The sequence below is a fragment of the Gymnogyps californianus genome, chromosome 6 (genome assembly GCF_018139145.2).
Source record: "Gymnogyps californianus isolate 813 chromosome 6, ASM1813914v2, whole genome shotgun sequence".
NCBI lineage: Eukaryota > Metazoa > Chordata > Aves > Accipitriformes > Cathartidae > Gymnogyps > Gymnogyps californianus.
The window spans coordinates 23,217,264-23,243,426 of NC_059476.1; the positions used below are offsets into that span (position 1 = coordinate 23,217,264).

At 46.2% G+C, this 26,163-nt stretch overlaps 1 protein-coding gene across 1 annotated transcript in view; it reads left to right on the forward strand.

Annotated features, from left to right (window-relative positions):
- The window catches only part of TLL2 (tolloid like 2), a 99,794-nt gene that overhangs the window by 56,075 nt on the left and 17,556 nt on the right, over positions 1–26,163 (forward strand). The window contains exons 3-11 of the mRNA XM_050898751.1: positions 772–849; positions 4,786–4,956; positions 6,972–7,089; positions 7,515–7,693; positions 8,000–8,105; positions 13,349–13,473; positions 19,178–19,293; positions 21,194–21,296; positions 24,172–24,288. Coding sequence (XP_050754708.1) covers positions 772–849; positions 4,786–4,956; positions 6,972–7,089; positions 7,515–7,693; positions 8,000–8,105; positions 13,349–13,473; positions 19,178–19,293; positions 21,194–21,296; positions 24,172–24,288 — 1,113 coding nt within the window. The remainder of the gene's footprint in view (positions 1–771; positions 850–4,785; positions 4,957–6,971; positions 7,090–7,514; positions 7,694–7,999; positions 8,106–13,348; positions 13,474–19,177; positions 19,294–21,193; positions 21,297–24,171; positions 24,289–26,163) is intronic.

The following is a 26,163-nucleotide window of genomic DNA, read 5'->3' on the forward strand; positions in this document are numbered from 1 at the left end:
CAGAGTGGACCCTGTATTGAGGGAAGATCCTATTTGTATGTCATACATCAGTAAAACTGAAATCAAGTACTGGGCTATTGCCAGGTATTGTGGTACCTTAATGGTCAAAAGACCAGTAGGGGCTATAGACAGGGGTCTCTATCTCTATTCCCTAGCAATGTGACTTTTCTGGGGAGCTAGGATCTCTCCCTGAGTCTTCATCTTATGGTAGAGGATTCTGGATGCACTGAGCCCCCTCAGCCCTCTCGGAGTGCTGGACAGCCTAACCTGGTGGAGTCGGGTGGGTATTAGCATCACAGAGAAGGACTTTTATTTTCAGATTAAGCTGAATTCAGGCCAGTTGTATAAGAGTTGATAAGAGTGTATTTGTCTGAATGTAGATCATTCTTTGCCTTGACAGTGTACCTTTTTTGATATTTAATAGTGGTACTTACTATTGCTACCATCCTCCTTGTATAGCTCCTATTCTCAGTAAATCTCCATGGAATTAGCCTTCCCTAGAAGAGACTTTCTGCCTATTCAGTATATGGGGAAACTAAGGCACAGGATGGTAATGAGTTGCAAGGTGTCACTGTAGGCTAGGAACAAATCCAGGAAAAGAGCCCAGCTTTATCAGGCTCTTAGGCCCTGCTCCCTGTACAGGGAAAGCAGCCAGTCTCTGTGGCCAGCAGACCCTCAAATGGCATCACTGATAGCTGCTGTCCTTTCCATATCAGAGATCTGCTAGCCGATTCACCAGGAGATGTGTCTCTGTTCTTTTTTCCTTTGCAGGAGGCCTGGGAGAACAGCCTCTTGTGTCAAGTGAGAACGCCACTTCAACCGATCGTAGTAACAAAGCAGTTAAAAAGGGTAATGTGGTACCCCACCCAGACCTTTGGGTATCTTTTATTTACTTTTTTATCCCCTGTAAAACCACGTTTTGTCCTGTGTACATGTGTGTGCCTCCGTGCCTAGGAGACCAGCCCTGCCCAGGCGTCTGCATTTGTTGCTGTTGGTGGACTCTCTGCAACGGTGGGTTTGCCTTGTATAGTGTGGTGGGTTAACCCCAGCCAGCAGCCAAGCACCCACACAGCTGCTTGGTCACTATCCCACTCCTCCAGCAGGATAGGTGAGAGAGCAGGAAAAGCAAAAGTGAGAAGACTCGTTGGTTGAGATAAAGAAGGTTTAATAAGTGAAGGAAAGAGGAAAAAAAAAACAAAACCAAGTGATATAAAGGCAATTGCTCACCCCCATCCACAAGCAGACTGATGCCCAGCCAGTTTCTGAGCAATGGCTAACTTGGGAGACAAAACCCCGCAGATTTTATTGCTGAGTATGATGACATATGGTATGGGATATCCATTTGGCCATTTGGGTCAGCTATCCCAGCTGCATCCTCTCCCAGCTTCTTGCCTATCCCATGTCTACTTGCTTGGGGAGCAGACAGGGCTCAGCAGAGTGAGAAAAAGAAAGCCTTGACACTGTGCAAGCACTTTTCAGCAATAGCCTGAACATTGGTGTGTTATCAGCACTGTTTTAGCCACAAATGCAAAACATAGTACCTTACGGGCTGCTGTGAGGAAGTTAACTCCATCCCAGCCAGACCCAGTACATACAGGTAGCCATGACTGTCACCAGGACAGCAAAAACATTTCACTCCAAGGCAGAGAGTGTAATGCTAGCTGGCTGCTCCTTGCTGTAGGGATGTTTCAGCTAAACCAGTTTAAGCTTCTGTTCCCCTGAAGCAGGGCTATCATCCAGGCCAAGTTTTGCAGTTGGCTTCCCCCACTCATGTAGGTAAGGTATTGCTTACAGCATCAGTCCAGACCTGTGATCTTACAGGCATTCCCACAGGGTTGCCCTGTTCTATACAAGATGTTTGCAACCCACTGTGTGCAGGAGGGACTGTTGTTTCCCATGTATAGACAGAGGCACTGAGGCAGAGAGACCATGCAGCACGTCAGTCCGGGGGGGAGATGTTTGCACTGGCTGCTGCGTTCATAGCCCAGTGCTGTATTCCCTCATTGGAGCTGCTTATGTCTCCTGAGCTGATGGCAAGCCTGAGGCAGTGGAGCAGTGGGCAAGAACACTTGAGGAAAGTGCTTCTGCTTGCAAAGCTGTGTTGGTGCTTCTGGCGGCCTGTTTCCACTTAGAAATGGGCTGGTGCTGCTGTTGGCGTAAAGCTGGGCTGTCTCTGCTGTCCAGATGAGGCTAGGAGACTCCTGAGTGAGTTTCAGAGAGCAGCAGGGACTGTTTCATGGCATGTCGCAGATGCAGAGTGCTGCCTGGGCTGTGGGGAGTGTAAGAAGTCTCCCACCCACGGCTGGCGTGCAGAAATGTTGGAGTGTTGTTCATCGTGGAGGGAGGGGGGGATTTTAAAAAGGATCTCGGTTGTCCCAGGCTTAGCAATAGTACAAGTAAGTAAGAGAGTTTATGTCCAGGTAGACTAAGCATTAGAAAGGCTGCATGGCTTTATCTTTCACTGAAGAAACCCTCTCAATACATGCAACTTGGCAGTGGCTGTAAGCAGTGCTTCTTCAAGCATGCTATTCAGATTTCTTCTGTCCCCTGGTGATATGGCATCTGCTGCCTGCTTTCCCCAAGTCCCTGCTAGGAGGGTGTGTCAGGCCTCTCCAAGGACCCACTGCAAATTTAAGTTGTTAAAGGCAGAAAATTTTAGCAAGAATTAGGAGTAGTCAAGAGCTGTTGCAGGACTGATGTGGAGAATTCACCCAAGAAGGTGTGTTGCTGGCAAGGAATGGAAGCGTTGATGGCACAGAAGTGTGGATGCAGGGTCCTCTGTGCAGAGCTCCTACTGCACCAGGCGCAGGAGAGTGCGGGGCAGATGACTCCTCACTTGGCTGTGCTGGCAGGAGCTGTCTGTGTGCAAATCCACAGAGATTTTGGGCAGCCCCAGGAGCAGTTTGTGTCAGGGAGACAGGTATCCACAAGAATACATCTCTCTCGAAACCCTCTCCCTTATTCCAGCTGTGGCCCTTGTAATGCCACAGCAGTACCTCTGTGGGATAGGTGTATGCAAAGAAGGCGAGGGTGTTCTTATTTCATCGGGGAAACCCTCAACTTCAGAGCATCTGCCTTCCAGAGTTCAGCAACTGGCTTGGGGATGGTGCAGCTTCTGAAATGCCAGGTGCAGCCGGCATGCCAGGGAGGTGCTCAGGAGGAAGAGGAACAAAAGGCAAATTCCCAGCTTTGTCCTGCAGCTCAGAGCAAAGCCTTCAGCAGGAGGGGCTGGACCTGGTGAAGCAGGAGGGAGGGTTTGAAGTTCATTTCTTCCATCCCCCTGCACTGCCTTAATTTCCTTCTCATTGTTTTGATCCCCTCAGCCTTGACAGTAGTGGTTTGCTTACTGGTGCTTCCGCTGGAGGGATGAATGGGAGAAGAGGCTCTCAGCAGCCGCTCTAGTCACTGGAGGAAGGTCTCAGTGGGGCTTGTGCTTATTCACAACCCGGCAGCCCATGTCCCTGACTTGGGAAGCAAAGCTGTAGCCGGTCTTGCTGCTTTCCATACGAATCGCAAGACCACAACTGGAGCTTAGATCCCTCCTCTTGGAGCTTCAGAGAGGTCCACCAACACTGAGGAGCCACCACCAGCAGTGCTGCCTCTCGAGATGCGAAGGGAGTTCCCCTTGGTGTGACCCTTTAGGCCAGCACTCTCTGCAGGTGTAGCAACCCCTGTACTCTATTATTCCTTTACCCAAGTCCAGCTGATGTGTTGGCTGCGCGATACAGGCAGCTTATCTAAGAAGTGGTGTCTACGCAGTGCTTACACATGCTAGTAAAGCCCAGCTGGACTAAGTCTGCTTTGAGAATTTGGGTCACCCATGAAACAGCAAATAGGAGGTGAACAGCCAGGAAGCTCTGAATGGAGGATATTTTCTGCTGGGTCAGACCCACACCACATTAAAAGTGCAACTCGTGTAGACATAACCAGTATCTGAGTAGACCTGCAGCAGCACAGATGCAGGGCAAGGTACAGGGTCTGCCTGGAAGCCTGCATGAATCCTCAGGCAGGTTTTATGGCCAGCACTGAGCACCACACAGCCAGGGCTCCTCTGCCTTTTTAGCAAGAAATGAGACACATGTTCTGCTTTCCCTTTTGTATTTTTGCTCCTTTTCATTAAAATGAAGAGATTCAGCATGGATGGAGATTTGTGCTAAGTATAGAATGCCTCAGGTTTTACACCCTGAGCATCCCTCCTCCAGCAGAGACTGTCCGATCTAGCATGTGAAAACAAACACTTTTATGTAATACTTTTCAGCCTTGAGTATAGGTTTCAGTCTAAGGGGCCTGTCCTCCTCTTCCACGACCAACTCGAATGAGTAGTTGTTGTGTTGTGAAGCTAGCCCCGATAGAACAAATCTTTCTCTGCAGATATGCAGAGATCACCCTGCGGATGAGTAGGGCAGGTTGAGAATACACAGTGGCATCTGGGCTCGTTTGACCCTCCTCCTCCCGTTGTCCTTGTTTAAGTACTGTGTCCCCATCCGTGAAGTTGCTGTTGGAGAAGGTGGGTGGCTAGAGACAGGGGGCTGTCCCTTTACACCTTTCTGGGAGAACAGGTTTGGCATAGTGCATATGGAGGCTTCAAGACAAGAAGGGCCAGGTCACTACAGATTAACTGTCTCTGAGTCCCAAACAAATCACTGGCAAATCTGGCTATGGCTTCTGGTTTGGATTAACATCTTGCTTTTTCTGTTTTTCTTTTTCTGAAGCTCCAGGGTATTACCTGAGGGCTGCACGTGGAACTAAAGAGGATTTAAACAGTGTTGCCACTCTGTCTTGCAGACGGCAGGCAGAACACAACGCTTGCGAGGAGACCGAAGAGGAAGGAATATAAAGATGAGTCTGGGATGGATACGCACTCCTCTCCCAGAGTGCGCAGGGCAACCACATCCAGGGCTGAGAGGATCTGGCCGGGGGGGGTCATCCCCTATGTGATCGGAGGAAATTTCACTGGTCAGTAGTGAGAACATTGCTCCCTGTTTGCTCAGGGGTGGGTGTCTCAAAATGTGTGGGACATCTCGGGAGCAGAGTTTTCCCACAAATGACTCGGGTCCTTGGGAGCCTCTCTCCTGGGGCAGGGTGGGCATATGGTTGCACAAGGAATTGCCCTGTGGAAGCCTGAGAAGGAAGTGTGCAGTGAGATGGTTCTTCTCTTGGAGTCCAAGAAATAATTGGGTGACTCGGTCACTTCTTGATTGCTTCAGGGGCCAGCACCTGTGAGCTGTGCTCACCCCCTGTGTTTCCAGACAGGGATCCTCTCTGCTGTTGGAAGAGCAGGAGCAGAAGTACCCTGGGTTGCTATCTGAATTCTCACTCAGAGAACTTTCCCTGTGCACTCTGCTTCCTGACCTGCTGTTTTCTGGGCACCAAACTTCAGGGTCTCCTGTAGGTGTGTGAGGGAGAGGAACTGAGCTGTGTCCCATGGTGGATGAGGAGCTCTCCGAAGTATCCTTTTTAGGATCTCTATGGCATCTCCTGGGCACTGTCCAAATTAAAATGTCTCTTGGGGTGCAGCAGATCTCTTGCAAGTCTCTCATGTGAAGCAGACAGACAACTTGCTCTGATGCCACCTCTCCGTAGCTCAGTGGTTCCCCATGGGATTGGTTTCCTTAACTCATGGATGACAAATGCTCTGTGCCTCACTGGAGCCAGCTCCTTCCTGTCTCCCCCAGGCTACCTCTGCCATCTCCCACTTAGATCCAGCAGACCTTATTCCCTTGGGCTCCCAGGAAACTTTGTCCCATGTACTTTGTCCCAGCACCCACACTGCTGCCAGGAGTCTGTGAGGCCCCAGTGAAGGGTCTGATCATCTCCTACAAAGGGAGGGGCTTATGCAACCTGGCAGGATATTGAGTAGCCTGCTAGCCACAGCTGTCCCCCACATTTGTCAGAGAACAGGCATCCCCATCCCTCAGCGTCTGATGAGAGAGTCTTCTCTGTGTTACGTGTGTCCCACTGCCCTAACCGGTCCAGAGTAGGTAACACCATCCTTCCATTTGGGTGACTGTGTAAGAAGCAGCTCTTGCCATAGCACAGTTCTCTCTTGCGTTCAGCTTGGTGTTTTGCCTCAGCTTAATCCCACCCTGGAGCTCCTCTCTGTGTTCCTTGTGTTTTTCTGATGTACTTCTGGCCTTTCTCCACTCTGTAGTCCCTCTTGAGAGTGGCAGCTTGCTCTGCAGCCCTGTGTGTACCAGAGGCTATGCTGGAAAGGCAGTACTGTAGGGAAGCCTCCTGAGGCTGTGTACCGCTCTGGAGCATCGCTTCCCAGCTGTCTGTATGACTGTTCTGGATGCTGCTGAGTGACTGCTGGAGGTACCCCGCTCCCTGCGGAGGGGACATTCTGTGGCCTGTCTTCTTGCTAGTGTGAGACAGGCATAATACCCTACTTCTCGAGTGTCTCTGTTCAAGTCCTGAGCTGTCCCTCAGTTCGAGCACAGAGCAGCAGTGTATCTCTACACCTTCTTACACTGCCCTGAGACTGCCTCTAGCTCCTATATAATTTTTGCTTCTAATTTTAAAGATAAACTACCTGAGGACAGCTTTGCCTTAGTTTTGAGGAACATCTGTAGCACTCATGAGGTTCCTGGGTCTTGAAAGATGTGTGCAGTCATGTTACATTGTCATGAGTGCAAATTTGGCATGCCACTGAGTAGCTGGTGCGCAGATCAGAACACCCAGCAGCTCTGCCAGAATGAGCTCTACCTAGTGAGGTGACATTTCTCATATGCAGAAATATTGATGTGCTTAACCAAGTTTGCTACCTGTTTAATTAGAGCAATTAACTCATCAGGCACAAGGAGAGAAAAGGATGATAGGGTAAGTTAGTGCTATAGTTTGAAGTGGGTCCCAGATTCCTAGAGGTGTCTACAGGTATAAGATTGACTGTTCCCCTATGCAGATGAAGTCCATTAGAGATTTTCCTGAAAGCCAGGCCTTCACTGTTTGCTGTTTTTGGATTTCTTTTTCAGGAACCCAAAGAGCTATCTTTAAGCAAGCGATGAGGCACTGGGAGAAGCACACTTGTGTAACGTTTGTGGAGAGAACTGATGAAGAGAGTTTCATTGTGTTCACGTACAGAACGTGTGGGTAAGTGCACACACATTCCCTGCAGCTATCTGTGTTGCAAACATCCCTTTCATTGACAAATGGCTTTGTAAGTCTAGCTCTGGTCAGAATAGACCAATGGCTATGTGGCGGAATCTGTCACAGAGATGCATCTGGTCACTTCCAGTAAGGATTGCCAGGATAATTTAGTATTTGCTCAGAAGAAGGTGCTAAGCCTTTCTGGATTCTTTTTCATGGGATAATACTTAAGTGTATACATGCATTTTCATAGATATGCACTTACGTGTTTTCTTTATACATACACACACATATATATGTAAGTACATATATACTTACGCAACTGCTGGCTTGTCCTGGACCCTGCCAGATGCCATCCTCTGTGCCTATGTCTCAGACTTCCTCAATTCACTCATGTGCTGCATGGGCTTGTGGATTTTCTTTTCCAGATGTTGCTCATACGTGGGTCGCCGAGGAGGCGGCCCTCAGGCTATATCCATTGGAAAGAACTGTGACAAGTTTGGTATTGTGGCTCATGAGCTGGGTCATGTGGTGGGTTTCTGGCATGAGCACACACGGCCTGACAGGGACCAGCATGTCACGATCATCAGAGAGAACATACAGCAAGGTAAAATAGCACTTCAGGTTATTCCACCTGGCTTTTGGGTGGGTGGAAACCTTTCTTGCTGGACTTGTGGAAAACCCTAGTGGTCTGTGAGCTGCGATGGAGAAGAAGTATTGCTAATCCTTGCTTAGAATAAGGGTCAAAATAGTTGGGTGAATAGAGATTTTGGATGTCCAGCTGGAATTGTTGGAATGTAGGAGTATATCTCTTTCATTCCAGGCTCCCAGAGGTGGAAGGCTTTTTTTTTTTTTTTTTTTTTTTTTTTTTGTGAGGTGATTTGGTTTTTTCCCTTTGTGTTTGGCATCACAGGTCAGGAGTACAACTTTTTAAAGATGGAAGCTGGGGAAGTGAACTCACTGGGAGAGACCTATGACTTCGACAGCATCATGCACTATGCTAGGAACACATTCTCCAGGTGATAATCCAAGGTTATATGTCCTGAGGACTATTTTCAGTTGTTGTGATTGGCTCTGTGGGATACGTGGAGCCTAGAAGGAGACCTGTGATCTATTGCAGAGATATGTGGCAGTTGCAGTGAGCTCTGCTGCATTGCAAAGCTTGAAAAATATTTGAAAAAGCAAGGTGGGTGAAGAGAAGTATGGTGGACTCCTGTTTTCCCCTCCCCACTGCATTCACCCAGTGCTGATAATCTCAGAGACCTTCCAAAGCCATGTTAACGTGTTTTGCAACCTTCCCAGGCAGCATGTATGTATGTGTGTGCATATCTACCCACATGCAAGGAGGGTAATGCTAAAACCTGCTTTGAATCTCTTGGTTGTCCAGCTCATGCTTTGGAGTCACAATATTGCCTTCAGAGTCCCTAGCAACTCTGCCAAGGGAAAATTTAAACTCTAGATCATGATCTTTAATTACTTGGGTATTTTTTTAACCGTTTATGCATGTGCTTTAGATCATGGCCTGTGCAGCTCTGTGATTCTGTGTGACTGGGTTCTTCATGGAGAATTTTTCAGTCCTGTTCCTGTCCCAACTAACTGGCCAATTTCTCTATAGGCTGTTTGCCCTTGACTCCTATCTCATCCTTCCAGATGGAGCCCATTTTCTGATCAGACAGCCCTACTGGATAGAGAGGTGAAATGAACATAGTTATTTACATCCTGGATATGGAATGAGAGTTACCGGATGACCAGCTTCATTTTGCTGCCTTATTTGAAGTTTTTTCCGTTAATCCCACTATTGCTCTTTCCCAAGAGCTTTCCTTCACTACATACCATGAGTAAAGGGGATGGGAGGCAGAGCGCAAATATTCACACTCTTGAGAACTTTTTGTTGCAAAAATTAAAGGTGTCTTTGGGGCTTTTTTAATTCTCTTACTCCCCAGTTGTATGGAAGTGCCAAGCCTATTGTTTTGTGCTTTTGTTTCTGAAGCTTCACGTCAAACTTGCTGAAATGCTGCTTGTTCTGGCAGGAGGAGATGGTGGCTGGGCAAGGGTGCTTTGCAGCCTTCAGAGATTTCTTTGGATCAGATACCCAAAGCAAACAATTTTTCTTCCCTTGAGGCATCTGCTGGACCCTTCCAGCATTTGCTAGACTCTAAATGGTTAGAATTGTCTTGCACAAAAGCAGGATTAAGTTATTACCGCCATTTATATTGTGGATGCCTTTGAGTCTGTGTCTCTTGAAAACCAGGGTCCTTCAGAACACTGCTGGGCCAAAAAGGGATAAAAATGGCAAGAGTCCTTCTAAATTTAAATTGGTGCTTAATAGGATTTTTAAGTCTGTTTTCTTTAAGCCCTTTGTCTCTGTGACCCACCCTCACCCCAGTAGCAGTCTTTGTGCAGTAATTGAACTGAGCACTAAGTGCCTCTGTGGGCTGATTGTGCTCTCACCATAAATAGGCAGTGCTGGGAACAGGCTTTTACTTTACCGAGACCTGTCTTGACATCTGCTCCCCTAAGGGAACGATGCTTACTTTGACCAATCAGTAGAGATTTGTGAGTGTATGCATGTCTCCTTCCCACCTTACTGAGTTTTGCGAGTGCTGTCCAATTGCAACCCAAACTGACAGAAGCATAGAGCCCACGAAGATATTAAGTTCCAGCAAGTTTCATTAAGATCAGTGGCCAGGAACGGGAGAAAGCCCCTGTGTGACCCTGCAAGGGAAGGACTGTAGTGGGTGTATTAATACATTAGCAAACACCAGAAAGTCCACATAGGAAAAAGATGGTATGAGCACCTGACCAGCAGAGATGGGGTGTGTGAGTGAGGAGGAGGTGAAGGACACAGAGCCATGTCTGTGACTTATTGTCTTGAAGCAACTCTTACATGGCCCTTAGCCAAACCTTGTTGTTTATAACTCCTGTGAATATTGATGATAGCAGAGCATATGGTGTTTGCCATGGTCAAATGCTGCTGCAAATCCTGGGCCCTTTTTATTCAAAACTTTGTACCTAGGACAGAAAGGGACAGTTTTTCTGAGACACAGTGAGTCCTAGCAGTGGAAATTGTTTCCAATGGTGTTTTTGAAAATTGCTGTAGGAGTCACTCCTCATTTTCAGTTCGCAGTGAAACATATTTCTCATTTGCGTCTGTGGCTAATAGGAATAGGAGTATGGCACAAGAGACTGTAATGACAGCAGTAACAAGTTTTTACCATGGGAATTTCTGTTCTTGTCTATGTCAGAAAGTTGCCTGTTTTGCAGCGTGTGGCTGCAGGCTTTTATTTCCTGGTGCATTCCTTACAGACATGGCATCAAATTAAGTTGAATATTGCTGTCTCATTAAACAATTTCTTTTACAGCTGTCAAGACCCATAAATGGCAGCTTAGCAGTAAGAAAGTTTAACCTCCGCAGAGCCTTAAGCAAATAGTGGGTTATCTTAATTCACTAAGCCTCTTGTTAGTAGACGTGGCAGCACAGCTTGGAGTTACAAAACATGACCTCTGCAAAGCTCGTGTTCGAATCAGGATGCAGGTAGCACTGCCTGCATGTCAAGGGGCATCTTCTTGATGTATTTGCAACACACCATCCTAATCCTGCACAAGACGTATACACAGACTCCACAGGTTTTACTGTGTGAAGTAGCGTTATGTTGTCTCTCTCCTGCATATGGGGATGTAAATACAGAGTTGGGACAAAACGTAGCTGCCTGCAGCTGAGTGCTTAACCTGCCTTGAATATCTGCTTCCTTGAGTGGTGTTTAAGCACCTGTATCTGTTGTCCTCAGATGGGATGGTGAATGTTCAGCATTTCTTGAGATCAGTTGATAATTTCATGATGTTTGCATGACGCTTTGCACATTCAGGGTACTATGCAGATGCTAATGACTCTTGAGAGTATCTCATCTCAAACTCTGTTGTTCTTAGCTGGTAGCAACGGTGGGTTGTTGTGCTTGACTTATCACTGCATTGGGCAGCTAATACATGTTCTGCCCATGCCTGGACAGCAGGAGAATGGGGCATCCAGGATTCCTGGATTCTTTTCCTACCTCTGGGAGGAGAGGTTAGGTATCTTATTCAAGAATTATTCTGGTGTTAGAGTTGCTGAGCTGCTCTGTTTAATGATGTCTTCTTGGTGTTTATTAATTTGTGAGCCAAAGTATCAGTGCTCTTGGAGACACTCAACAAATGTGCAACTTAAAACCATAAGTGTTGTTAAGCAGATGAGGTTTGGGTGGACAGCATGGGACTGCTGGGACCTTTGTGGTTTAGGCCAGAAAGACTCTCCTCTGTTCTCAGTTCCTTTGTAAAATGAGAGGAACTATATTTACTGCCTCCTAATTTGGAGTCTTGTTCAGCAATGCATGTGAAGGGAGTACAAAATTCAGTTGGTGGAAAAAGCAAAACTAAAAATCTTGCTGCCCCAACCTAGCGTACAGTCTTCTGGAAAAAAATGTGTTTGGCAGGTAATAGGGGTAATTTGAAGCTGTGGGTTGTTGGCATTGTGTGAGCAATACCCTAGGTGTATGTTATGTGCAGAAGGCTGGGGGCTGTGAGTATGCAGTCGTGAGGGCTGGAATGGGAAAAAGAATCAAAAGTTTGCGTGTGCAAGTGGTGATTTCTCTATTAAACTTTGTCATTCTTTCCTGGTTGAGCCTCGAGATCTGCAGAAAGCATTTCACTGCCACAGAAGTATGTCCCTGCCAAATGTCGAGTTGTTCTGTGAACACCTGAGGAGGCTTGAAAACTTACTGTGAGCAAGCTGACCTGTTTCTCTGTTCATGGTGTTTCTGGAATAGGAGGATTTATTTTCGATACATAAACTTAAATAAATTCAGCCCGAGGCATGCAGCTGGCACGTAGAATGCCAGCCTGAATTTGTCGATCAAAATTTGATGGGTTCACCTCAGAGCTTGTAAGCACTGATTTTGGTGCTGATCAGGAATTTTCCTACCACTGAAAAAAACCAACATCCCCCATGCAAGAGTTGATTCTAGTTTTTAAAACAGATTAAATTCCTTCCCCTCTATTTTTTTTCTTCAGTTTGAATATTTACAAAAGAATTTTCCCCCACAAAATGTTTAATAGAATGATGTTTTCTGTTCAAGAATACCGACTGCAGCTCTGGACAGCTATGATCCAAATACTTTGCTTGCAGTACTTATTTAAAATTCAACCAATGCAAAAAAACCCTCTCAAACTCCTTCCCAAGGCTCTCACGCAGCTGAGCAGCCCAATGAACAGAATTACTTGTGTACTTAGAGCTTAACCCATACTTGAAGACTCTTGTATCAGGACTAGGCAGCACTAAAATTATTGCTTCTGCCCTGATTTCCCGTCGGACTCTATGGACAGTTGCATCCTGTCCTTCAGAAAGAGAAGTCTTCCCCACTGAGCTGATGCTGAAGTTTCAAGCTCACTGTTAGCCTTGGCACCTCCAAGCCTGTTAGGCATTCAGGGGTGCAGTGAAATGGTTCCTGTGGACTGGACAGCCTGGCTGCGAGAGCTTGGACTTTACTAACCTGGAGTTCAGGTTTCTGATTCCTCCCTCCCACTTTAGCCCTGCAGTCCTAATGCTGCCTTGGGGTCTCTCTTGCATGCAAGCTCTTGCTTGGATGCACGGACTTTGCATTTTGATGGAAGTGAGGCCTGAGCTTAAATCCTTTACTGAACTGCGATCAGAAGTGCAGTAGAGAGCTCCTGAGTATGAAGTACCACATGGAAGAAACAGTAGCGAGGAAAAAGAGGCAGAGACAAGTGGAGTTGTTAGCTTGGAAACTTGTGCAGAACAAAGGTAGAGCACTTCATCTTTTTCTCTTGTCTGTGGCAACTGCAGTCACTGCCAGCTCAACCCCATCTGCTGCTGAACAAACTCCCCTTCCCTCTGCTCCTTTGGCTTAAGTGTCCAATCTGTGCTCCTGCTGAGCCAGATGTGCCATGAACATTCTGCAAGAATATTTCATTGCCTTTTCTGATTTATGGCAAGGAATGTGTCTATACTCAAACAGAGGCAGCAGCAATCTTGATATATCAAAAGAGTAATTTACTGGCTTGGCAGACTTGCCTGTACATTTGGAAGCTATCTGCTATAGCGAGAAAGCCACCTCAAGACATGCAGTGATCACAATCTGCATTACTCTTGCTTGTTAGCATGGGATATATGGTCAAGGGGATGGTGTGGGAGGCCTGCCAGGATGACTTTCTGTGCATCGTGTCACTTTCGCTACTTCACTGCTCTTTGTCTCTCTGTTCTTCCCTTTAGAGGGGTTTTCCTCGACACCATCCTTCCCCGTCGTGATGATAACGGGGTCCGGCCAACTATTGGTCAGCGTATTCGCCTGAGTCAGGGAGACATCGCTCAGGCGAGGAAGTTGTACAAATGCCCAGGTAAATATGGCTTGTGGAGATGGCTCCAGCTTTATCATAGGCATGTGGTTTATCTGGAAGGCATTGGAGTTCAAGAGCACCTTAATGATCCCTTTGATGAAAGAGACGCAGGAAATGTAGACCATTAAATGCTTCAGGCTGGAGCTGTGGGAGAATGGGACTTGCCTAACATGTGTCTCCTATTAGTACTTTGCCAATATTCCTGTTTGGTTTAGGGCTTCAGGTTGGTCCAGTGTAGGCTCTGTTCATACAAAATGAAATCAATGTGCAAGACCACGGACAGAGTGGGGACTAGGAGTTAGCAAAGCGGCAGAGGGTTATCTGGTAGACTGGGGTCTCTACACACCAACCATCAAACTTCTGTTGAGTTAGTTATATAGTTGCTGTCCCAGAGATGAGCCTTAAGGAAACCGTAAGTGTATCTCTGTGATTATGGTGTGTTGCACTGAGGCTTGGGAGATAACATGCAAGAAAGCTCAAAGATGCTAATTTGTGAAACAACTGGGTGCTGGAAGCTGGTGCTTTGGGGTGTTCAGGGGAGGGCCGTATCCCTCTTTCTGCTGCCAAAGGGTTGATAGACTGGGAACAGCTTTGATAGAGAACCCATCTACATATGTGTGACATACCAATAGTCTGGGTCCTGCTTTATGTGGGGTCTGAAAAGATTGGCAAAAAGAGCATTGGGGTCACAGATATGATTGGGAGACTAAATTTACTCATCAGAACAAAAGGATCTTTTTAAAGTGGAGATGTTAGACAGTGAAAGTTTATGCAACAGTTTTAGCTGAATAGGTTAATAGAGAAAACCAGATTTCAGAGAAGCAATCTGCTGGACTTCAGGACAGGTTGAATGTGAGGATGTAAAGAGAGGCTTCAGGCAAAGATGGCACCCAGTCTGGTGCCTGTAACATGGACTGCAGTGACTGAGAAGGGAGATAGCATGGGAGGTGTGATGCTCAGAGGTAGAAAATTTAACAAGCTCTGTTGAATTTCTGCAGATAATGAAACATCCATGAGAAGATACTGGAGAATGAGAGAGTTGCCCTAATTTTGCAGAATGACTCTGTAACATTTGTAATAATGCAGGGAGGGGAAAAAAGGACTTTTGCAAGCATGGCCCAGGAGTTTATCTAAATGGGTTTGTCTGGCCAGCATATTGGTCCAGTTGAGAGTGGCTTTGACTGATCATAAACTTAATATGATCATAAATGATTAATCCTCTTGGAATAGGTATATCACAGAGAGAGGGGAGAAGGTGAGAAGGAGGGATAAGTTTTATCAGTATACAGTCACATCTTAAGTGAGCGGCTGGCTAGCACTGCTCTGTGAACCATTCATGAGGCCGTGGAGAATGGTCGATAGCTGGTGTGCAAATCCGCTGCTTCTCTGTATCCAGCTACAGGTCAGAGAGTATGGGTTCATAAGGGTCTAGAATAAATTCTGAGGACTTCAGGGTCTGTGATGTTTGGGGATCACTGTTTAGCTTATAGTGAGTGGTATAACTTTCTTAGGTGTGCTTGTTCTAATTAACTTTTTTTTTTCCTTTTTACCACTTGTAATTTTCTCTAATTCGCTTTTGGTTGAACAAGATGTAGTTCTTGGAAAATTATCTCATGGGTTAGTTTAGGGATTGGTTCATTTGAATACTCAAAAAAAAAAAAAATTTAGGGATGTCTTGCACCATGTTTTTTGATTGAGTCAGACTTAATCCAAGCAGGCTTTTCATTCCCATAGCTGGAAGCATCGACTACAGATTCAGATTTCTTGAGGCAAGCTGAAAAGCCACTTTGGCCTGAGGTTAAAGTCAAACTAAAAGCTACAAAGCAACTTCCTTTAAAATGAGGACCCTTCTGAGTCTCAAGTTTTCCACTTGCAAAATAGAACTTTTCTACTTCTTAGGTTTTTTTCCACAAAGCTTTAGCAGAGATTATTGCAGTTCAGAACATATTTGGCAGCAGAATGATTAGAGCTTTAAGCCTACTAAACAAATTTTCTTCAAATAGCTATTGTTTTGGTTTGGTTTTCTTTTTTTCTTTGCATCAAAATTTATACGCAGGTTGCATTTGAAGAGAAGGGGTGCAGTATATTTAATGACATTAACATCTTCACCTGCCATTTGAATCTGTAGCTTGCAAAGTTCTCTTCCTCTGCGAAATGCAAAGCGCAGGAGTTCAGAACCAAAGGACTTCAGTTGTATGTTCAGGCAGGGCCTGAATGAGACTTTAGGTTGAGGACAGATTTGTTCAGTGGTCAAGCTGAGGATTTTTAGGTAAAATGCGATAACATAATCCTGAAGTTGAATGGCGGATGGTTTCCCTTTTAGAAAGAGAGTCTCCATCTGAGAATGCCTGAGAAAATCCCCCCAAAAAAGAGCTAGCATGGTGGAGGATGAGTTACAAGTGTGCACTGGTACGAGCCAGAACGACTGCTGTGTCTATTGTAAGAAACAGGGCTCTCCAACTCATTAAACTGGAGCTCTTGTGGCTGCTACAGTTAGGGCTGGCTTAGCTTTTCCATTCTAAAGCCCTGCTGTTTTAAATTGCTCTTAATTCCCCAGAGCTTATACCTGCTGGGTTAAAGTTAGTGCCAAGCCAGGTGAAACCAAATGAAATTTGCTAAAGGAATTTCTGGAAGGCAAGATGCATTCTGCTACATAGTAGTAAATGCTAGATTTTATATGGCTGCGTGGTTGAGGATTTGATGAGTATTGTCACTACAAAAGACTTTAAAACAGCATGTCCTGTTGTCTTGTGCTGTGCTAAAGGAAACAGGCCTGTGCAGCTGTGCTAACTGTGCAGGAATGGTTAAACTATAAATTGAGAATGGTCCTGCATTATATCATCCCATCCAATTCTCTGTGCATTTTCAAAAAGATGTAGTGGACCAGTAACCAGCTGATGAATAGTAAGTGCCTGTCACTCAGCTACTTCATTTACAAACGACTTCTGAAGCATTCACCTTTTCTACTTTGTTTTTCGCCTCTGTTTCTTTCTAGCTGCTTACATGTGCAACAGCCTCTTCACCATGGGCAAAAACCACCTCAGCTCAGTCTCTTGGATCCCAGAAGTACCAAACACTAGTCTTATTGAACCTGTTGGCTTCTTTGCTACTAGGTGGAGTACAGTTGTATTCCTTTTTGGTGTGCTCTGCAAGAGATTGTGCTCTACACACAAATATGCGTTGCTCATTATTATCGTGCTTCCCCCTGCACATGCAAGCAATCGCTCTCCTCTGCGCTGAAAGGCCAGCCTCTCCCAGGCTGTCTGGAGAGTTTCCTCTGCAAGGTTTGGATAGTTAGCTAGGTCTCCTTTCGTGATGTTTTAGCAGAGTAGTATTTGGTAGTAGATACGTTAGTACCTGTCCCATAATTACACAGTCTTGCCAGGAACTGTGTAATTACACTTAGGAGAATTAAGTCTGGGCTGTCGGCAACCTTCACTGTGGTTCAGCTGAGGGTGGTAATTCTCTTTGTCCTGTGTTGTTATGGTCATGTAGTATGTGTTCCCAGTGATTTAGAGCTCTCTTTATCATTTCATATTTGTTTAAATAGATTTTTGAGCAGAGAAAAAGAACATTTGTTTATCTTGGTGAGTTATGGATTTGAGTCCCCTCTTTATTGGAACACCTTGTCAGATGTTGGCATTCCTAGAGCCATCCTAAGGTGGTGGCCACTCCAGACCATGCATTAACCAGTGGTGATGCCAGAAGATCAGCTGGAGAATGGCTTGCTGTCCTCAGAATAAGTATGGCTGGGACTCAGATTCTTTGAGATGTTTATCTGCTGGGGCTGCATGCATTTCCTGGTTGAGCATCCTGGGAGCTGGAATTATCCTAACAGATTCTAACACAGATAACAAGGCAAAGTATCTTTGCAAGAGGTAAAAAGGAAGAAAGTGTATTTGTTCTGCAAATAGAAGTCCAGATTTCTTCTCCAGTTCATGCAGGTCATCACCTTTTACAAGCATATTTCTCTGCCCACCTGAAGAATACAGACAGCATCACCTGCCAAACATTTTGGGAGAGCTGGGAGGATATTAGCTATTTCTGCAGAATTGAAACTAAAACTTGCTGTGCAATGCTCCTTTGTAGTTGCATAATGGTAGGGGGAGTTCTCAGGGCTCAAAACTGCTTGAGAAGGAAGGAGCAATGTAGAGGTTTTGACCTTTCATTTATTTTCTTCATTCCTCTGGGGCAGATGTGTGCATTTACCTGCCTGTTTTGCTCAGTGGTGCTTTTTCCTAGTAGTTTAAAATACCTTTGGCTTTCCTGACAGGAATCACTTTGCCAGATCCCATGCTGACCTGTGCCTTGAAATACATGCAGCTTGTTTCTAGGAGTGACTCCACCTTCCAGAGCACCCCTATGAGCTGTTCGGTTGGGCAAAAACCCTTTTTGCCTCACCTATTGTTCATCTAGTCTGATCTGTCAAGCTGTGGATCAAACTACTTCAGGGAAATTAAGAAATTCTGGCCTAGGTGACTCCCGTTCCCCTCTTTGAAGATATTAAACTTTTTGAATGGGACCAGTCTCTTTTCACCACCAACTTCCGACCCGCCCACCTAAATGTAATCATGGCTGAAAAATTAGTGAGTGTGTGATAGCATCAGGCAGAGGAACATCCCCTGGCATTTCCATGAGAAAGGGAGCCAGATGTTCGGCCTTGTCGGATCTTTCAAAGCACTGCTGCTTAACGAGGGATTTTTGGGAGCTGCCTTACCGTCACTGAGGAAACCAAGTAGCAGGTCAAGGGCAGCTTTATAACATCAGCGGGTTATGAAATTGGAAAAACAACTGGAAAGCAGGCAAGCCAAGGTCCCTGCTCCTTGCGATAGGTATTTGCATGTGTCTAGTAAGCATTCTGAAGGAGATGGGAGCTTTGATATTTGTGATTCTCCCACCTAGCCAGTCAGCTGCTCTGCAGATGTAGATGGCCACTCCTTGTTCCAGCTCAGTTCTCCTGGCTCAGAGAGCAGGAACTACAGTAGTCATGGCTTTCCCAGATGTTGGAAGCTGCGGTTCCCTAAAGGAGCATATGCGTGTGCATATTGTTTGCGTCCCAAAAGTCGCTCTGGGATCTACATTTCGTCAACTGCAGCAGGCCACAAAACCAGGAAGGTGGAGAGCAGAGTGAGCTGCAGTGCTCACGTTTTATCCTGCGCAGTGTGACAGCAGGATGGATGCTGGACAGCCAAAGCGTGAGGGCAGTGGTGCTTCCCCTGCTGTTGTTAGGATATTTTAACCCAAAAAAAGACACTTAACAATGGTAACTAAGGAAAACTTCATTGAGCAGCTTGTAACGAAGGGAAAACAGATTTGCTGGCAGCAGTCTTGGGGTTGCGAGGTGCAGTAGGGTTAATATTTTGCATTTGATTAGTGGATGAGACATTCCTCAGTAGGGTTGAATCCTGAAAGTGCTGGCATGTGGAAGGAAGATGAAGGAAGAAGAGTGTCTCTTTAAAAGCTGTTTCTCCTGTGTCCTTGCACTGATCATCTTCTATTCTGGGAATTCTGACAAATTTCACATCACCCCTTTGCCAAGGTCTCAGGTGGTCAATGACCTTTGGCCAGTACCATGAATGAACATCCTTAGAGTACCAGCCACCAACCTGCACACAGCAGCCATGTGCAAACATTTTGGTAGACCCTGATGTCTTTCAGAGAGTCACTCCTTGTTGCTGGTTTTTTTTTTCCCCCTCTCCTGCAGCTTGTGGAGAGACCTTGCAGGACTCAACAGGGAATTTCTCAGCCCCTGGCTTTCCAAATGGCTACCCCTCCTATTCCCACTGTGTCTGGAGGATCTCGGTGACCCCAGGGGAGAAGGTAGGTGCCACAGCAGCACAAGGTGTACTCTGCGCTTCGCTTGCATGTGGTTTTGCCTGTGATGACAGTGTTAGCAGCTGCCAAAAGATGTCTGCATGCCTGGAATGCAGGGATGGAGCCTTGAAAAGGTCCTGAGCACCATCGCTGTCCTCCCAGAGATGGGGTCAGGAACACATGGTCCTGAGGAGAGAAGAGGTAATGCTGGAGCAGAGCCCCCTCACAGGTCTGGGCTGCGTGTTGATCTCTGATCCGTCCTCTCGATTCGAGGCTGAACCCTGCATGGACATTTCCTGCCACCCACTAGCTCCGGCTGAGCTCACCTTTCAAAGCCAAGTGCCAGTCAGATGAGTTAGATAAAATGTGCCAGCAAGCTGGGGTCCCGAAGGGAGCTGAGGAGCCATGAGTGACATCAGTGGCCTGCTCCTGTCACATAGGCATAATGTCCCTGTCAGGGGACTCCCGCTCCCTGCCTTGAAACGCTGAGCCCCGCTGCGCATCAATCACCCACGCTCTCCACTTTCTTTCCAGCTCCTTTTGTTTTATTGATCTTCCTGTGGAAATGAAATCTTTCCTTAATCCACTAACACCAGCCCTTCAGGCCTTTCATGCCGTATCGGGCTGCAAGAATGTGCAGCCCGGCTTGGGAGCTCCTCGACAGAATGGCTTTGCTGAGGACCACCCTCAAGATGCATTTAAGACTCAGAGTTGAACAAAGAAGAGCAGAGCTTGCTCGTTTTGCAGCAGCCGTCTCTGCAAGCCCAGTCCCATGCAGTGCTGAGCTCCCGCCATTAGCTGCAGGGAGAGCTTCGCCAGGGGCAGAGGCGCCAAGAACCATCCAGGTTTTGAAATTATGGCACTGGGAGTTTTGCGGTGTAAATCTTACTGTAAATTCTCCCTTTGTCTCTCAGCCTCTTCAGAAGAGTTGTATTGAATAGGACCCAGCATCTAAATCCTGAACCACTAATGTTAAAAAAAAAAAAAAAAAAAGAATCAAATTCAGATTAAATGCTTCAACTTATCTGTTTAATCAAATGCAACAATTGGTACAAAGTAGCATCATAGCACTGAGGCATTAGCTTAGAACAGATATTGGGCTCGTAGTATTCCTCCGCATAGAAACAGATGAATCACCTTTTGCTGTCCAAAGTCAGAAAACTGCAGAAGTGTGAACAAAGTGACATCGTTACAGACTACACTCTGCAAATCCAGCCAGAGCTTTGGGGGAGAATGTGGCAGACTATAGATGTAAATTAATACATGGTTCAAATCTTCCAAGGACAAAAATGCCACAAGGACACCCCATCGGTGACTTCCATAGGCCCAGAGCAAGGCCTGTAATCCATGTTACAGAGGGAGGACACCAAAGAGATAAAATTTTAATTCTAAGCTCTGCTCAGTAACGCCACTGAACACAATTGCATCATGGTGATGGTGTGAGTGTAATTGTCAGAATGTGGAAACTTGTCAGCAAAATTAGCTCTTTCTTACAAGTGTCGTTTATATAAGAGTATAGACCCCAAACTTCTGTGTTTTGGGGCAATGTGTTTCTCTATGATGTTCACGTTAATCAAAACCAAAGATTCAATTTTTAATTTTAAAAAACCCAAACTGGGCTTTTTTTAAGTAGCATTTTAGTAACTGAGGAGCAGTGACTGTGAATTATAGAATGGGTAGTGAAGTGCTGTCTGCTGTTGTGTACTTTCACAGTTTCGTTAAAATACCTTGAGAAGCCTTTCTTTTTTGAGCAAAGGTGATTAAAAAATCCAGCCAACTGTCCAACTGTCTTTTCCTGCATACTCACTTAGTTAGCGCTGTAGCAGAGGTGAAGCACATAATCTGTAGGGTCTTCTTTTTAAAGTAGCTCCCTTCCCAAAGAGAAGTGTGTGCTCTCTCCTTTCAGATTATGTTAAACTTCACATCAATGGACCTATTTAAAAGTCGCCTTTGCTGGTATGATTATGTGGAGGTGCGCGATGGCTACTGGAGGAAGGCTCCGTTACTGGGTGAGTAGCTGCATCATATTAATTGCATTTCGTGTGTTCTTCTTGATGCTTAGGGGGGTGAGGGGGGAAAACAAACAGAAACAAACCTTCCTTTACCTGGGAGGAGCCTACGTCCAGCCAGGGCGCTGGCCATCCATTAATGTCTCCATCCAGAGATGTCGATGTGCTGTATTCACACCAAATGATCCATGCTCCGAGCCCTTTGGTAGCAAAGACTTTATTCCTTCCTTTTCCAGCTTGAGAAGTGAGGCAGAGAGGGAAGTGAGCCAGGGATGTGGCTGGGACTAAAAATGTGGCCTCTGGAGTTTTATTATTGCTTTTCCTAAGACCAGGGTGGAACTGTCAGGCAGTCAGAATGAAGCAGCCGTACAGCTCCTGGCCCAAGCTCCTGCCATTATTTCTCAAGTATTTGTGTTTACAAATACACAGTAGTCTGTACTTCGAGCCTCGACTTCTAGCAGGGAACTTGCTAGACCATGCCTAGGATGTCAGACTGTGCAAGGGCTCTACTCTGCTCCTGCTCCCAAAGATCTCAAGGAAGTGCAGCTCCTCTGTGTCCTCCCTATTCCTCTGCCTCCTGCTATCATAACTGCAAGTCTTCTGTCACCCTGAGTGGGCAATCAGGAGTCCCACCTGCTTTGCCACTGGCTCTGATCCTGACTCCATCCCCTAACCTGCATGTCCCAACGTGTAAAATGCTGCACTGCAAACAGCCCCTTCTGCCTGAAAGGAAAGAAGCAATCAGGTTGCGTAGCATCACCAGCTATGTTAGAGGTGCTGTGCCCTGTGCTATAGCACAGGACTGGGCTAGTCAGCGTGGGGTCAGTGGGCTTAGGGAGCCCTGGGTGCTCTCCTTGGCCCCACTGGACATCCCAGCCCTGGTACCAGGTGAGGTGCTGAGGCTGAAGCTGTGCTGCTCTCCAGAGGTTTCTATGGGCCTGCCTTTCAACGCAGAGTTGGCAGCCGGTTTTACTGCTTCCTGCCTGTTTTGGGCTTGGCAGCATTTATCGCCGTTTTCTGCTGCACATGCGTCAGGTAACATTGCTCCAGCAGCTGCAACTTAACTCCTCATTATTTATTTTTTCTGCAGAGTAATTTAAAGGTATTTCAGAAGCCAAGTACCTCCCCGTCCCCCTAGTGCAGGTGGACTCACGAGTGTTTCCATCTGGAAGGAGACACTGCATGAGTGGCCACGGCTCCCGCAAGGGGCTGAGCCCATGAAATTAGCTCGGAAGAGGCAGACAGACGGCAATTCAGCAGGGGGCGGGGAGGGGGATTAGTGTGAATTGTGAAAGCACGGGCTTCTTGTGGAGAGAAAAAAATACATGTGCGCTGCATATTTTCCCAGGGAAGTGTGTGAAAACCCAGCCTTTAAATGGTGTATAACTTTTTATGAATGGGCCCTTTATCACACTCTGAGGAGTTTGCTCATTCTCGTTCCTCATCTGCGTTTCCTCTCCTTGACACCCTTGTTAAACTCCAAGTCTAAATCCAGGAGGCAGTTGCTCAGTGACCCTAGAGGAAGGAGCTTTGCAGCGCTGATGCTGTTCGTTAGCATCCCGTTTGGGAGTGGAGATGGGAGATGCTATTGGTATGCTGCAGGGCTGTCACGTTGCCCCAACAGTGCTGGGCAGCTTGAGGGCACAGGGGCTCAGAATTGAGTAGCCGAGTAAAGCTAGGGTCCGAGATGATATTTGGATGGGTGACTCCGCAAGAGAAAAAAGTTGGCGGTGAAACTGCTGTTGAAGAGAAACAAAGTTTGTAACTCACCTTCTGATTTGCACTGACTGGCCTGTCACAGAGGCATAGCTCTTGCATCCTTGAAGGTCATAGCCTTCCCGGGGGTGCCGAGTGGTGAAGGTGGAGCAGGCAGAGCCAAAATGGCAGTAGCTGACTGCGGGCATCTGACTAAGCAGGGGGGCCCTAGGCTCTTAAAGCACAGGATTCATGCCAACTACTCTGCTACCCATACATAGGAAAAGCAACAGCCTTCTCTGCGTGCCAGCCAACAAGCCTTGAACTCTCTGTCTCCTTATTCAGTGTAGGGAACCACCAGTGCAGCCTGCTAATGGGAACTAAGGTGCCATCTTGCAGGTAAGGCATTAACCAGGTTTTTACCCAGTGGAGGTTGTTCAAAGAAGCCTTTGCCTGGTGTTGCAAGGCCAGGATCCCTATCACCGCTGTCCTGACTGAATTCAACGTGAGGAACTGCTCTCTGCCTCTGTCAAATTCCCAATGGGGCTTCAGTTGGACAGGGTGCCAAGGCCATGTTGAATTCAGTATGTAGCCCTGCTGGTGTCAGCTGAAGTGAAAAACCCGTTTGCACTGAATGCTCTCAGTGCATACTTGGTGCTTGCTCTGTTTCCGTGAGGAGCTTCTGGCTGGAACAGATAGAGGAGCCCCAAATCAGGGTTGTTGAAGTTATTTGGGCTGCAGATGCCATCGGCAGCTGTTCTGTTTCAGGATTCATCTTTTCTGGCAGGATTTGGGTATTGACCAGTGCTAGTGCATGCCAGAGAGCTCAGAGCTGGGTGAACCATGGAGCACAAAGGCTCTTGGTCTCTTTCTCTTGAAAGAGACTGAATGACTGCAGAGGCTTAACTGGGAAGAGGTGAGAGCAGAGGATGAGATAAGGGGATACTGGATTCTGCTCCCAGCTGAAGAAAACCTTTATTAATTTAATAATTGAAGAGAATATGAATTAATGGGGGGGAACAGAAACTCGTTCAAAAGCACAAGTGGTGGGAGTGAAAGGGTGTTTTACACAAGCACAGCTCCTTTAACCACAGACTCTGCTTTCTGGAGCCACAGGTGCCTGCTATGCTGTGCTGCTCATCTGCCAGGAGATCTTGATCGTCTCTTTCCTGCCTTCTAGGTAGATTTTGTGGTGACAAGATCCCTGAACCAGTAATCTCCACGGACAGCAGGCTGTGGATCGAGTTCCGGAGCAGCAGTAACATCCTGGGCAAAGGCTTCTTTGTGGTCTATGAAGGTACAGCCCTTAGCTAGAAGTCTGTCGTGTTGCACAGAGCAGCCAGAACAGGATGCAGGACTTTATGGGATCAGCAGGAGTTCTGCTTCCCCGTGTGGTTAGATACAGCCCCCGCTCTTGTTTTTATGGGAATTGGCAGATTTTGCAGGCTGTTTCAGCAGACAAGGCATGGATCTTCCAACTAGATCATCACATTTTTGGGGGGACAAGAGGATGGCTGCACAGAGCAATAGCTTCCATTCATAGGCCAGGTTCTGTTTGCCCTAACCAGCCCCTGCAAGCAGCAGTGCTGGGTGTAGCAGGAGTTCCTTCCAATAATTTAACAGGCAAAGTTCTGTTTTGGATCATACATTTTATATCACTTAATGCAGCTTATTTTGTTTTTTTTTTTCTCAAATGCAAAGATTGTTCTTTGGTTTCTCCCTTGTATGTTTTACTTACAGATTAGAAATTAGCATGTCAGATCTTCTGCAGGTCAGGTACTTTGGAAACTTGCGTGGCACTGGGATGCTGAAACCACTTCAGAGGAGGAGCAATACTACCAAAGTCACTGACAAATCAGTAACATCCCTTCTCCATATATGCTTATCTTTTACAATAATGATTCTAAAACGTATTAAAAGCCTTCATTGTTCTCTGGGCAACAGGCATTTTCTTAGAAGTACCAGTGCTGTCAATAGTATTGAGGTTGACTGTATTGGTACCGACGTTGCATCATCTTCTTTCTGCAGCCACAGGAACAAGCATGACACTGGAAGCCCAGTGCCCAAGTGTCCAATATACTCATGAACAATGATACTAACAGAGGGAAGTGAAGAAAACACGGGACTGCTGGGGAAGTGCAAATAAAGCAGATGAGGATTTCACAACAGCGTGGGGCTAACAAATCTGTTTCACAGGAGAAATGTCTGGTTTCTGCAGGAATTGTTGCCCCAGAGACAGAGGTAGCTTGCCTGATTTTTTTTTTACGTCTCTCCTGAGAAGCAGCTGTTGCCTGGACCATGTGGTTTGTAACACCCCTTGTATGGTAGTTTGTTGGAATTAGAAGTGATCGAACTAGTGTGTCTCTAATAGACTGTTTTATTTTGGCTTATTGCTTTGATGGGCTAGTCAGCTTAATTCTTACAGTGGGTTATTCCCCAGTGATATCTGTTCCAACTTCAAAAGAAAAAAAAGCAAGGTGAGGAATGTTTTTGGGAAGTAACTTCTCTGTTCTTCATCATGTGTGTTAATATGGCATCATGCTTCATATTGCTAAGTGGTATTGAAAGAAAAAAGTTTTTACATTGGCTACATGCCAAAGTTACTTTGCAAAACTTTTCTCTTGATGATTTTCCATATTTCCTGTTGATTAATAAATGACCCCTAAAGGTTCAGTAGACATAAGCAATACTTGCTTCACTTGACTTTTGAGGAGAGCAAATGAAAGTGGAATGGGCATCTAGTGGTCAAACTTTGCATGCCTTCGACTGTTCATATTTTCCTGCCTCTTCAAGACTCTGGCTTTTTATGTAACCCTATCCTGCAAGAAACTTCCCATTGGGAGGGTATGAAATCTATGGCTAAGCCTGAGAGCAAGCAGAGTATGACTGGTGGAAGCCAGCTTGTACCACAGAAACAGTGATGGCCCATTGCATAGTTCTTTTCTTAGCTCAGCCTCCTCTTGTCAGAACAGCAGGTAGTGAGATTATCTGCATCCCTCTCCATAATTTACCTGCTGAAATGGGAGAGTTTCCAAAAATCTTCCTTAACTCCTATTTCACTCCAATGCAAGCTCTGGTAATGGCTTGTTTCTTTCTTCCGTTGTCAGGTAGCTTGCTCAGCTGTTTTGTGACTTCTGTGTCTAGGGATGTCCTGGTTTCGGCTGGGACAGAG